A 14,595-nucleotide genomic window follows, 5' to 3' on the forward strand; every position below is an offset into this window, starting at 1 on the left:
TGGAGTTATGTCGCACATGCAGCTAATAAAAACATATGGAAATGTCTGCTCTACCCAAAATTACAACCAAATAATTGCAGCCATACCGCAAAAGTGGAAGAGGAAAGTTGAAGGGGGAGAAAGTAAGGAACTTGTCTGTCGGCCTTGCATTAAAGAACATAATTGGTTAAGGAAAACTGTGATAAATAAAAAAGTATATCAGTTTCACTTAAGGACCAAAGGATTGACAGCAGTCCCATATAGATTGCAAAATAGTTGGGAAGAGATCTTTGACGTACCGATCCCATGGCATAGTGTTTATGAACTGACACGCAAAACGACACCGGATTCAAAAATTAGAATCTTTCAATTTAAATGATTATATAAAATTCTTGCTACCAATAGAATGTTATTTATATGGGGGATACAATCTTCCCAGCTCTGCAGATTTTGCTGTGAAGAGATAGAATCATTAGATCATTTGTTTTGGTTCTGTCCATTTGTAGCTTGTTTTTGGACACAGGTCCAGGAATGGCTAAAGGATTGCAATATTTACCTGGAACTAACCTTGCAGATAGCATTACTGGGTGATCTGAAAAGTCATAGTCAATCAATCAATAATATAATAATACTTTTAGCAAAAATGTTTATTTTTAATTCACAATCTGTAGAAGCAATGAGAATAGAAAGGTTCAGAACTTTTGTAAAACATCACAGTATGGTTGAAATATATATGGCAAATAGAAATCCTATATGGATGGTGTTAAGAGATAGATGGGAGGTATTGAATAGAGTTGAAGGATGGGACTAATAACAAATAACAACAAATAATAACAAAGATAGCTAATAATGTAAGCATACTGTGTCCATAATAAGTATATAGGTTGTATGTTGGGAGCTTTTGGGAAGGAGCACAGTTAGAAAGATATGGCATTTAGAGGCAAACCGGATGGACATCATGAAGATGATCGGAGAGGTTGAGAGTAGAAGAAGTTCAGGAGAAAATAAATAAATAGACGTGTATATGTATATGTATATATATATGTATATATATATATATATATATATATATGTATGTGTGTGTGTATGTGTATGCATGTATATATATATATATATATATATATATATATATATATATATATAGATATAGAATTATTGTAAAATTAACTCTGTCCATAAGGTGTAGATAGTGAGTATGGACCGGAAGTAGAGGCCTGGGCGTTGTTGTTCACTAATTTACTCCAAGTAGGGAAAGGATGGTGGGGTTGAAAAGTAATAAAGGGGAATATATATATATAAAAAATAAAATAAAATATGGGGGATTGGAAGTGATGCAGACAATTACATTGATAGAAGATACAATCTATCTGCAATATTAAGCTGATCCTTCCCCCCGAAAAAAAAAAAAAAAAAAAAAAAAATATGTATAGGTATGTATTGTTGTTTTTTACTTCTCTTTTTGACCAGTTGGAGAGTTTCACTGTACCCTGCAATTACATCTGCGAGCCTGTGCGTGTGACTAATAAACTAATCTAATCTCTCCCCCTGTGCTCTGCTCTCCTCTCCCCCTCCTCTCCCTCTGTGCTCTCCTCTTCTCTCCCCCTGTGCTCTCCTCCCCCCTGTGCTCTCCTCTCCTCCCCCCATGTGCTCTCCTCCTCTCCTCTCCTCTCCTCTCCTCTCCTCTCCTCTCCTCTCCTCTCCTCTCCTCTCCTCTTCTCTCCTCCTCTCCTCTCCTCGCTGTTTGTTTGCCTGTGATGGGTGAAATCCTTAACTGAATTGCGTCATAGCTACGTCAATGGGCTCTCAGTGCATTGATGCTGGGTCAGGTACCACGGATAGAGGCGGCCATATTCATCTATGGGAGAGGAATGTAACAGAGGCTCGGTTACCATATGGGCCTGTCAAACCGAGTGTTCCGAACCCGGTGTCTGATCCTCCCCGGGCAGTAGGCGCCGGTGACCCGGTTCTGACTAGTGCCCGACAGTGAAGGCAGAATCTCCAGTCGGTTATCAGCGGGGGGAGATTCTGCTTGGAGCGGCGGTCTAGCTCCGACTACGATGCCGTTCTCCCAGCAGCATGAACCCTGGGACAAAATGGAGGTGACCAGCGTTATTTGTTTAGTTAGTTCACTATTATAGCGTCATGGGATGTAAGGCTGTTTAGTCGTTATTTTTATTCCCCAGCAATGTATGAAAGTGTGACAAACTATATAATAGCGAGACAGCATGCATGCTAACAGAGCAGCTAGCTAGGCTAGTGGTGTTGATACACTAGTTGGCTAGCTATATCTGCTTGGCCCAGCTTACTTATACATACTTTATTTCTTTCGAGGCAGCAAATGTTGTTTTCCTTGATGGAATGTATCGGGTTCATATTGGGTTATTTTCACATTTGTTTACCAAGCTGTTAAAACGGTTCAAACATGTGTTTTCATCCAGTTCCTTCGGTGCTCGAGTGGATGTTAGCTAGCTAGCAGTTTATTGTGTTTTGATTTTTTAGCAGGCTAGCTACGTTAGTAGTAATGATACAAAAATCATCACTAGCTATAAAGTCAAAGCCTGGCCAGACATTAAAATGTATAGCGTGAGTGTTTACGTTGTAGCAACAACAGTCACACAGCTAGCTACTAGTTAGCATGGTAGCTGATAGCTACTAGTTAGCAGTCACACAGCTAGCTACTAGTTAGCAGTCACACAGCTAGCTACTAGTTAGCATGGTAGCTGATAGCTACTAGTTAGCAGTCACACAGCTAGCTACTAGTTAGCAGTCACACAGCTAGCTACTAGTTAGCATGGTAGCTGATAGCTACTAGTTAGCAGTCACACAGCTAGCTACTAGTTAGCATGGTAGCTGATAGCTACTAGTTAGCAGTCACACAGCTAGCTACTAGTTAGCAGTCACACAGCTAGCTACTAGTTAGCATGGTAGCTGATAGCTACTAGTTAGCAGTCACACAGCTAGCTACTAGTTAGCAGTCACACAGCTAGCTACTAGTTAGCAGTCACACAGCTAGCTACTAGTTAGCAGTCACACAGCTAGCTACTAGTTAGCATGGTAGCTGATAGCTACTAGTTAGCAGTCACACAGCTAGCTACTAGTTAGCAGTCACACAGCTAGCTACTAGTTAGCAGTCACACAGCTAGCTACTAGTTAGCAGTCACACAGCTAGCTACTAGTTAGCATGGTAGCTGATAGCTAGTAGTTAGCAGTCACACAGCTAGCTACTAGTTAGCAGTCACACAGCTAGCTACTAGTTAGCAGTCACACAGCTAGCTACTAGTTAGCAGTCACACAGCTAGCTACTAGTTAGCAGTCACACAGCTAGCTACTAGTTAGCATGGTAGCTGATAGCTAGTAGTTAGCAGTCACACAGCTAGCTACTAGTTAGCATGGTAGCTGATAGCTAGTAGTTAGCAGTCACACAGCTAGCTACTAGTTAGCAGTCACACAGCTAGCTACTAGTTATTATGGTAGCTGATAGCTACTAGTTAGCAGTCACACAGCTAGCTACTAGTTAGCAGTCACACAGCTAGCTACTAGTTAGCAGTCACACAGCTAGCTACTAGTTAGCAGTCACACAGCTAGCTACTAGTTAGCATGGTAGCTGATAGCTAGTAGTTAGCAGTCACACAGCTAGCTACTAGTTAGCAGTCACACAGCTAGCTACTAGTTAGCAGTCACACAGCTAGCTACTAGTTAGCAGTCACACAGCTAGCTACTAGTTAGCATGGTAGCTGATAGCTAGTAGTTAGCAGTCACACAGCTAGCTACTAGTTAGCATGGTAGCTGATAGCTAGTAGTTAGCAGTCACACAGCTAGCTACTAGTTAGCAGTCACACAGCTAGCTACTAGTTAGCATGGTAGCTGCTAGCTACTAGTTAGCAGTCACACAGCTAGCTACTAGTTAGCATGGTAGCTGATAGCTAGTAGTTAGCAGTCACACAGCTAGCTACTAGTTAGCAGTCACACAGCTAGCTACTAGTTAGCAGTCACACAGCTAGCTACTAGTTAGCATGGTAGCTGATAGCTACTAGTTAGCAGTCACACAGCTAGCTACTAGTTAGCAGTCACACAGCTAGCTACTAGTTAGCAGTCACACAGCTAGCTACTAGTTAGCATGGTAGCTGATAGCTACTAGTTAGCAGTCACACAGCTAGCTACTAGTTAGCAGTCACACAGCTAGCTACTAGTTAGCAGTCACACAGCTAGCTACTAGTTAGCAGTCACACAGCTAGCTACTAGTTAGCAGTCACACAGCTAGCTACTAGTTAGCAGTCACACAGCTAGCTACTAGTTAGCAGTCACACAGCTAGCTACTAGTTAGCATGGTAGCTGATAGCTACTAGTTAGCAGTCACACAGCTAGCTACTAGTTAGCAGTCACACAGCTAGCTACTAGTTAGCATGGTAGCTGATAGCTAGTAGTTAGCAGTCACACAGCTAGCTACTAGTTAGCAGTCACACAGCTAGCTACTAGTTAGCATGGTAGCTGATAGCTACTAGTTAGCAGTCACACAGCTAGCTACTAGTTAGCAGTCACACAGCTAGCTACTAGTTAGCAGTCACACAGCTAGCTACTAGTTAGCAGTCACACAGCTAGCTACTAGTTAGCATGGTAGCTGATAGCTACTAGTTAGCAGTCACACAGCTAGCTACTAGTTAGCAGTCACACAGCTAGCTACTAGTTAGCATGGTAGCTGATAGCTACTAGTTAGCAGTCACACAGCTAGCTACTAGTTAGCAGTCACACAGCTAGCTACTAGTTAGCAGTCACACAGCTAGCTACTAGTTAGCAGTCACACAGCTAGCTACTTGTTAGCAGTCACACAGCTAGCTACTAGTTAGCATGGTAGCTGATAGCTACTAGTTAGCAGTCACACAGCTAGCTACTAGTTAGCAGTCACACAGCTAGCTACTAGTTAGCAGTCACACAGCTAGCTACTAGTTAGCAGTCACACAGCTAGCTACTAGTTAGCATGGTAGCTGATAGCTACTAGTTAGCAGTCACACAGCTAGCTACTAGTTAGCAGTCACACAGCTAGCTACTAGTTAGCAGTCACACAGCTAGCTACTAGTTAGCAGTCACACAGCTAGCTACTAGTTAGCAGTCACACAGCTAGCTACTAGTTAGCAGTCACACAGCTAGCTACTAGTTAGCATGGTAGCTGATAGCTACTAGTTAGCAGTCACACAGCTAGCTACTAGTTAGCAGTCACACAGCTAGCTACTAGTTAGCAGTCACACAGCTAGCTACTAGTTAGCAGTCACACAGCTAGCTACTAGTTAGCATGGTAGCTGATAGCTACTAGTTAGCAGTCACACAGCTAGCTACTAGTTAGCAGTCACACAGCTAGCTACTAGTTAGCAGTCACACAGCTAGCTACTAGTTAGCATGGTAGCTGATAGCTACTAGTTAGCAGTCACACAGCTAGCTACTAGTTAGCAGTCACACAGCTAGCTACTAGTTAGCAGTCACACAGCTAGCTACTAGTTAGCAGTCACACAGCTAGCTACTAGTTAGCATGGTAGCTGATAGCTACTAGTTGGCAGTCACACAGCTAGCTACTAGTTGGCAGTCACACAGCTAGCTACTAGTTAGCAGTCACACAGCTAGCTACTAGTTAGCATGGTAGCTGATAGCTACTAGTTGGCAGTCACACAGCTAGCTACTAGTTGGCAGTCACACAGCTAGCTACTAGTTAGCAGTCACACAGCTAGCTACTAGTTAGCATGGTAGCTGATAGCTACTAGTTAGCAGTCACACAGCTAGCTACTAGTTAGCAGTCACACAGCTAGCTACTAGTTAGCAGTCACACAGCTAGCTACTAGTTAGCATGGTAGCTGATAGCTACTAGTTAGCAGTCACACAGCTAGCTACTAGTTAGCAGTCACACAGCTAGCTACTAGTTAGCATGGTAGCTGATAGCTACTAGTTAGCAGTCACACAGCTAGCTACTAGTTAGCAGTCACACAGCTAGCTACTAGTTAGCATGGTAGCTGATAGCTACTAGTTAGCAGTCACACAGCTAGCTACTAGTTAGCAGTCACACAGATAGCTACTAGTTAGCAGTCACACAGCTAACTACTAGTTAGCATGGTAGCTGATAGCTACTAGTTAGCAGTCACACAGCTAGCTACTAGTTAGCAGTCACACAGCTAGCTACTAGTTAGCATGGTAGCTGATAGCAGTCACTGGTCACACGTCAACATTCAGAGACAGCGCCCTGGGTGGAAGGGATCCAGCTTTTGTCAAATTAACGTTAGATTTCACTTTTTGTAGCAGGTTAGGAGAACTTACGTAACAAGTAAATGTAAAAATGTAAATGTAAGTTATGATAATTACGTAAGGGTTAGGTTAACAAAAAAGCCCCCCCAAAATAATAACTTTTGAAGTTAATTTAGCAAAAGCTGGATCCCTTCTAGCCATGACCCTGGCTGGCTGAATCGAAGCTGGCTGTTGCAGATAATAATAATGGTCCAAAGAGTAGACCCTACAAGAAAATGCTCACAATTACGCTTATCTTTTACTTTGCTTGTACAATATTCTATAGTGTTATCTGGCTAGACCTAGTTTCGATGCAACCAATATTTTTTATTTTTTTATTTTTTTTATTTTTTACGTTGTGCTGGCAACCCTCTTGGTTGCATTGAAGCTAAGCCTGACCCATATAGATCTAATTAGCTAGCTAAATGACATTGTTGTTGTTTGTTTACACCAGGCACGTTGTTTGTTTACACCAGGCACGTTGTTGTTTGTTTACACCAGGCACGTTGTTGTTTGTTTACACCAGGCACGTTGTTGTTTGTTTACACCAGGCACGTTGTTGTTTGTTTACACCAGGCACGTTGTTGTAAACTCTTTAGCAATGCAGTAACTCTCTAAAATCCCTTCTCCGTGATGTAGGGTTTTCAGGGCTTACATTTGCCCACTGATGCCTCCATATGAACAACAACCCTTACAAAAACTGCAGTAAAAGTGCAGTAACTGCAGTCGACTATGGTATTTTGGATGCAGAATAACTGCGTTTTTTCTACGCAGTGTGCTGCAGTTATACTGCACACTGACTGCAATTTCTTTCGTAAGGTAATTTAGATGCTGTGTTTTAACGTTTAGAAACATCAATTATCGCTTTCAAACTGGTTTTCGAAACATATGCTGATGTACCCCTTATCTTTCATATAATCGTTCAAAAAAGAATAATACACTTACTGTAGCAGTTTTGCACATATCCACAAGCTGTGTGTGCCTCAGTTGAGGAACTACACTTCCTCCCCAGTATGGTGTTCGGAGCCGCTAGGTGGCTGTGTGTGCCTCAGTTGAGGAACTACACTTCCTCCCCAGTATGGTGTTCGGAGCCGCTAGGTGGCTGTGTGTGCCTCCAGTTGAGGAACTACACTTCCTCCCCAGTATGGTGTTCGGAGCCGCTAGGTGGCTGTGTGTGCCTCCAGTTGAGGAACTACACTTCCTCCCCAGTATGGTGTTCGGAGCCGCTAGGTGGCTGTGTGTGCCTCCAGTTGAGGAACTACACTTCCTCCCCAGTATGGTGTTCGGAGCCGCTAGGTGGCTGTGTGTGCCTCCAGTTGAGGAACTACACTTCCTCCCCAGTATGGTGTTCGGAGCCGCTAGGTGGCTGTGTGTTCCTCAGTTGAGGAACTACACTTCCTCCCCAGTATGGTGTTCGGAGCCGCTAGGTGGCTGTGTGTGCCTCCAGTTGAGGAACTACACTTCCTCCCCAGTATGGTGTTCGGAGCCGCTAGGTGGCTGTGTGTGCCTCCAGTTGAGGAACTACACTTCCTCCCCAGTATGGTGTTCGGAGCCGCTAGGTGGCTGTGTGTGCCTCCAGTTGAGGAACTACACTTCCTCCCCAGTATGGTGTTCGGAGCCGCTAGGTGGCTGTGTGTTCCTCCAGTTGAGGAACTACACTTCCTCCCCAGTATGGTGTTCGGAGCCGCTAGGTGGCTGTGTGTCTGCCTTCTGTCAACAAGCCATGTAATATGGAGATCTGGCGTGTGTGGGAACCCTAACCGTATAAAGTTGTGTATTAATTTAACCTTTTTGTTAAAAATAATATAATAATATATACTGTTTGTGTATGTATATATGTGTGTGTATATATATATATATATATATATATATATATATATATATATATATATATACACACACATACAGTGAGGGAAAAGAGTATTTGATCCCCTGCTGATTTTGTACATTTGCCCACTGACAAAGACATGATCAGTCTATAATTTTAATGGTAGGTTTATTTGAACAGTGAGAGACAGAAAAAAAAAAAACATCCAGAAAAACGCATGTCAAAATGTTATAAATTGATTTGCATTTTAATGAGGGAAGTAAGTATTTGACCCCTCTGCAAAACATGGCTTAGTACTTGGTGGCAAAACCCTTGTTGGCAATCACAGAGGTCAGACGTTTCTTGTAGTTGGCCACCAGGTTTGCACACAGCTCAGGAGGGATTTTGTCCCACTCCTCTTTGCAGATCTTCTCCAAGTCATTAAGGTTTCGAGGCTGACGTTTGGCAACTCGAACCTTCAGCTCCCTTCACATATTTTCTATGGGATTAAGGTCTGGAGACTGGCTAGGCCACTCCAGGACCTTAATGTGCTTCTTCTTGAGCCACTCCTTTGTTACCTTGGCCGTGTGTTTTGGGTCATTGTCATGCTGGAATACCCATCCACGACCCATTTTCAATGCCCTGGCTGAGGGAAGGAGGTTCTCACCCAAGATTTGATGGTACATGGCCCCGTCCATCGTCGCTTTGATGCGGTGAAGTTGTCCTGTCCCCTTAGCAGAAGAACACCCCCAAAACATAATGTTTCCACCTCCATGTTTGACGGTGGGGATGGTGTTCTTGGGGTCATAGGCAGCATTCCTCCTCCTCCAAACACAGCGAGTTGAGTTGATGCCAAAGAGCTCCATTTTGGTCTCATCTGACCACAACACTTTCACCCAGTTCTCCTCTGAATCATTCAGATGTTCATTGGCAAACTTCAGACGGCCCTGTATATGTGCTTTCTTGAGCAGGGCGACCTTGCGGGCGCTGCAGGATTTCAGTCCTTCACGGCGTAGTGTGTTACCAATTGTTTTCTTGGTGACTATGGTCCCAGCTGCCTTGAGATCATTGACAAGATCCTCCCGTGTAGTTCTGGGCTGATTCCTCACCGTTCTCATGATCATTGCAACTCCACGAGGTGAGATCTTGCATGGAGCCCCAGGCCAAGGGAGATTGACAGTTCTTTTGTGTTTCTTCCATTTGCGAATAATCGCACCAACTGTTGTCACCTTCTCACCAAGCTGCTTGGCGATGGTCTTGTAGCTCATTCCAGCCTTGTGTAGGTCTACAATCTTGTCCCTGACATCCTTGGAGAGCTCTTTGGTCTTGGCCATGGTGGAGAGTTTGGAATCTGATTGATTGATTGCTTCTGTGGACAGGTGTCTTTTTATACAGGTAACAAGCTGAGATTAGGAGCACTCCCTTTAAGAGTGTGCTCCTAATCTCAGCTCGTTACCTGTATAAAAGACACCTGGGAGCCAGAAATCTTTCTGATTGAGAGGGGGTCAAATACGTATTTCCCTCATTAAAATGCAAATCAATTAATACAATTTTTGACATGCGTTTTTCTGGATTTTTTTGTTGTTATTCTGTCTCTCACTGTTCAAATAAACCTACCAAATACTTTTTCCCCTCACTGTATATGTGTGTGTGTGTGTGTATATATATATAGATATATATATATATATATAGATATATATATATATATATATATATTTTTTTTTTATACAGCTCTGGAAAAAATTAAAATACCACTGCAAAATTATTCGTTTCTCTGGTTGTAATATTTATAGGTATTTGTTTGGGTAAAATTAACATTTTGTTTTTATTCTATAAACTACTGACAACATTTCTCCCAAATTCCAAATAACAATATTGTCATTTAGAGCATTTATTTGCAGAAAATGACAACTGGTCAAAATAACAATAAAGATGCAGTGTTGTCAGACCTCGAATAATGCAAAGAAAATAAGTTCATGTTAATTTTTAAACAACACAATACTAATGTTTTAACTTAAGAAGAGTTCAGAAATCAATATTTGGTGGAATAACCCTGATTTTCAATCACAGCTTTCATGCGTTTTGGCATGCTCTCCACCAGTCCTTCACATTGATGTTGGGTGACTTTATGCCACTCCTGGCGCAAAAATTCAAGCAGCTCGGCTTTGTTTGATGGCTTGTGACCATCCATCTTCCTCTTGATCATATTCCAGAAGTTTTCAAGGGGTTCAGGTCTGGAGATTGGGCTGGCCATGACAGGGTCTTGATCTGGTGGTCCTTTATCCACACCTTGATTGACCTGGCTGTGTGGCATGGCGCATTGTCCTGCTGGAAAAACCAATCCTCAGAGTTGGGGAACAATGTCAGAGCAAAAGGAAGCAAGTTTTCTTCCAGAACAATAATAATAATAATAATAATAATATGCCATTTAGCAGACGCTTTTATCCAAAGCGACTTACAGTCATGCCTGCATACATTTTTTTTGGTGTATGGGTGGTCCCGGGGATTGAACCCACTACCTTAGCGTTACAAGCGCCGTGCTCTACCAGCTGAGCTACAGAGGACCTAGTATGTGGCTTGATTCATGCGTCCTTCACAAAGACAAATCTGCCCGATTCCAGCCTTGCTGAAGCCCCCCCAGATCATCACCGATCCTCCACCAAATTTCACAGTGGGTGCGAGACACTGTGGCTTGTAGGCCTCTCCAGGTCTCCGTCTAACCATTAGACGACCAGGTGTTGGGCAAAGCTGAAAATTGGACTCTTCAGAGAAAATAACCATACTCCATACTATGGTCCAATCCTTATGGTCTTTTGCAAACCTCAGCCTGGCTTCTTGGCTTCTCATTGATGAAGGGCTTTTTTCTAGCTTTGCATGACTTCAGCCCTGCCCCTAGGAGCCTGTTTCGAACTCGCCGTGCACTTCACCCCAGCTGCCGTTTGCCATTATTTTGGTAGGACGCTTGATGTCATCCTACGGTTGTTGAGTGACATTCGAATGAGTTGGCGGTCATCCCGGTCAGTAGAGAGTCGTTTTCGCCCTCTGCCGGTCTGTAGCTTTGTTGTCCCCAATGTCTGATGCTTGACCTTGTTCTTATGAACCGCCGTCTTTGAAATTTTAAGGACGGAAGCAACCTGACGCTCACTGTATCCCTCTGCCAGTAAAGCCAGAATTGAACCCTTCTTTTCCTCACTCAAACCTTTTTTTTCAACTCTTTTGGCATGGTCAATAGTTCTTTTTTGATTAATATTACTTTTGAGGTACTATTAGCACTGTTTTTGCCATCCAGCTGGTCCTATTGCAAGAGGATAGTGATGACCACAGCAGTGGTTTTTATACTTTTCCTCGTTAAATAAGATTTGGTTCAGGTGATCACCTAATCAGTACCTAATTCAGTAGAATGAGGTGTGCCTGTGTTGGAATTCAACAGACACTGGAATGGAATGGCTGTCATACATGTAGAGATGCACACCGGAATGGAATGGCTGTCATACATGTAGAGATGCACACTGGAATGGAATGGCTGTCATACATGTAGAGATGCACACCGGAATGGAATGGCTGTCATACATGTAGAGATGCACACCGGAATGGAATGGCTGTCATACATGTAGAGATGCACACCGGAATGGAATGGCTGTCATACATGTAGAGATCCACACTGGAATGGAATGGCTGTCATACATGTAGAGATGCACACCGGAATGGAATGGCTGTCATACATGTAGAGATGCACACTGGAATGGAATGGCTGTCATACATGTAGAGATGCACACCGGAATGGAATGGCTGTCATACATGTAGAGATGCAAACTGTAATGGAATGGCTGTCATACATGTAGAGATGCACACCGGAATGGAATGGCTGTCATACATGTAGAGATGCACACCGGAATGGAATGGCTGTCATACATGTAGAGATGCACACCGGAATGGAATGGCTGTCATACATGTAGAGATGCACACCGGAATGGAATGGCTGTCATACATGTAGAGATGCACACTGGAATGGAATGGCTGTCATACATGTAGAGATGCACACTGGAATGGAATGGCTGTCATACATGTAGAGATGCACACCGGAATGGAATGGCTGTCATACATGTAGAGATGCACACCGGAATGGAATGGCTGTCATACATGTAGAGATGCACACCGGAATGGAATGGCTGTCATACATGTAGAGATGCACACTGGAATGGAATGGCTGTCATACATGTAGAGATGCACACCGGAATGGAATGGCTGTCATACATGTAGAGATGCACACCGGAATGGAACGGCTGTCATACATGTAGAGATGCACACCGGAATGGAACGGCTGTCATACATGTAGAGATGCACACCGGAATGGAATGGCTGTCATACATGTAGAGATGCACACCGGAATGGAACGGCTGTCATACATGTAGAGATGCACACCGGAATGGAATGGCTGTCATACATGTAGAGATGCACACCGGAATGGAATGGCTGTCATACATGTAGAGATGCACACCGGAATGGAATGGCTGTCATACATGTAGAGATGCACACTGGAATGGAATGGCTGTCATACATGTAGAGATGCACACCGGAATGGAATGGCTGTCATACATGTAGAGATGCACACTGGAATGGAATGGCTGTCATACATGTAGAGATGCACACCGGAATGGAATGGCTGTCATACATGTAGAGATGCACACCGGAATGGAATGGCTGTCATACATGTAGAGATGCACACCGGAATGGAATGGCTGTCATACATGTAGAGATGCACACCGGAATGGAATGGCTGTCATACATGTAGAGATGCACACCGGAATGGAATGGCTGTCATACATGTAGAGATGCACACCGGAATGGAATGGCTGTCATACATGTAGAGATGCACACCGGAATGGAATGGCTGTCATACATGTAGAGATGCACACCGGAATGGAATGGCTGTCATACATGTAGAGATGCACACCGGAATGGAATGGCTGTCATACATGTAGAGATGCACACCGGAATGGAACGGCTGTCATACATGTAGAGATGCACACCGGAATGGAACGGCTGTCATACATGTAGAGATGCACACCGGAATGGAACGGCTGTCATACATGTAGAGATGCACACCGGAATGGAATGGCTGTCATACATGTAGAGATGCACACTGGAATGGAACGGCTGTCATACATGTAGAGATGCACACTGGAATGGAACGGCTGTCATACATGTAGAGATGGACACCGGAATGGAATGGCTGTCATACATGTAGAGATGCACACCGGAATGGAACGGCTGTCATACATGTAGAGATGCACACCGGAATGGAACGGCTGTCATACATGTAGAGATGCACACCGGAATGGAACGGCTGTCATACATGTAGAGATGCACACCGGAATGGAACGGCTGTCATACATGTAGAGATGCACACCGGAATGGAACGGCTGTCATACATGTAGAGATGCACACCGGAATGGAATGGCTGTCATACATGTAGAGATGCACACTGGAATGGAATGGCTGTCATACATGTAGAGATGCACACTGGAATGGAATGGCTGTCATACATGTATAGATGCACACTGGAATGGAACGGCTGTCATACATGTAGAGATGCACACTGGAATGGAACGGCTGTCATACATGTAGAGATGCACACTGGAATGGAATGGCTGTCATACATGTAGAGATGCACACCGGAATGGAATGGCTGTCATACATGTAGAGATGCACACCGGAATGGAATGGCTGTCATACATGTAGAGATGCACACCGGAATGGAATGGCTGTCATACATGTAGAGATGCACACTGGAATGGAATGGCTGTCATACATGTAGAGATGCACACCGGAATGGAATGGCTGTCATACATGTAGAGATGCACACTGGAATGGAATGGCTGTCATACATGTAGAGATGCACACTGGAATGGAATGGCTGTCATACATGTAGAGATGCACACTGGAATGGAACGGCTGTCATACATGTAGAGATGCACACCGGAATGGAACGGCTGTCATACATGTAGAGATGCACACTGGAATGGAACGGCTGTCATACATGTAGAGATGCACACCGGAATGGAACGGCTGTCATACATGTAGAGATGCACACCGGAATGGAATGGCTGTCATACATGTAGAGATGCACACCGGAATGGAACGGCTGTCATACATGTAGAGATGCACACCGGAATGGAATGGCTGTCATACATGTAGAGAGCTGTGTGTGTATTTTTCAAGAGCTGTGTGTGTATATACACACACACACACACACACAGTACCAGTCAAAAGTTTGGACACACCTACTCATTCAAGGGGTTTTCTCAATTTTTTACTATTTTCTACATTGTAGAATAATAGTGAAGACATCAAAACTATGAAATAACACATATGTAATCATGTAGTAACCCAAAAAGTATTAAACAAATCAAAATAGATTTTATATTTGAGATTCTTCAAATAGCCACCCTTTGCCTTGATGACAGCTTTGCACACTCTTGGCATTCTCTCAACCAGCTTCATGAGGAATGCTTTTCCAACAGTCTTGAAGGAGTTCCCACATA

At 43.6% G+C, this 14,595-nt stretch overlaps 1 protein-coding gene across 1 annotated transcript in view; it reads left to right on the top strand.

Annotated features, from left to right (window-relative positions):
- The first annotated feature begins 1,827 nt into the window (after positions 1–1,827).
- The window catches only part of LOC311116845 (ribosomal protein S6 kinase alpha-6), an 81,525-nt gene continuing 68,757 nt past the window's right edge, over positions 1,828–14,595 (top strand). Inside the window, exon 1 of the mRNA XM_084191880.1 lies at positions 1,828–2,078. Coding sequence (XP_084048006.1) covers positions 2,037–2,078 — 42 coding nt within the window. The 5' untranslated portion in view covers positions 1,828–2,036. The remainder of the gene's footprint in view (positions 2,079–14,595) is intronic.

The sequence above is a fragment of the Coregonus lavaretus genome, assembly GCF_964263955.1.
Source record: "Coregonus lavaretus genome assembly, contig: HAP1_SCAFFOLD_333, whole genome shotgun sequence".
Lineage (NCBI taxonomy): Eukaryota > Metazoa > Chordata > Actinopteri > Salmoniformes > Salmonidae > Coregonus > Coregonus lavaretus.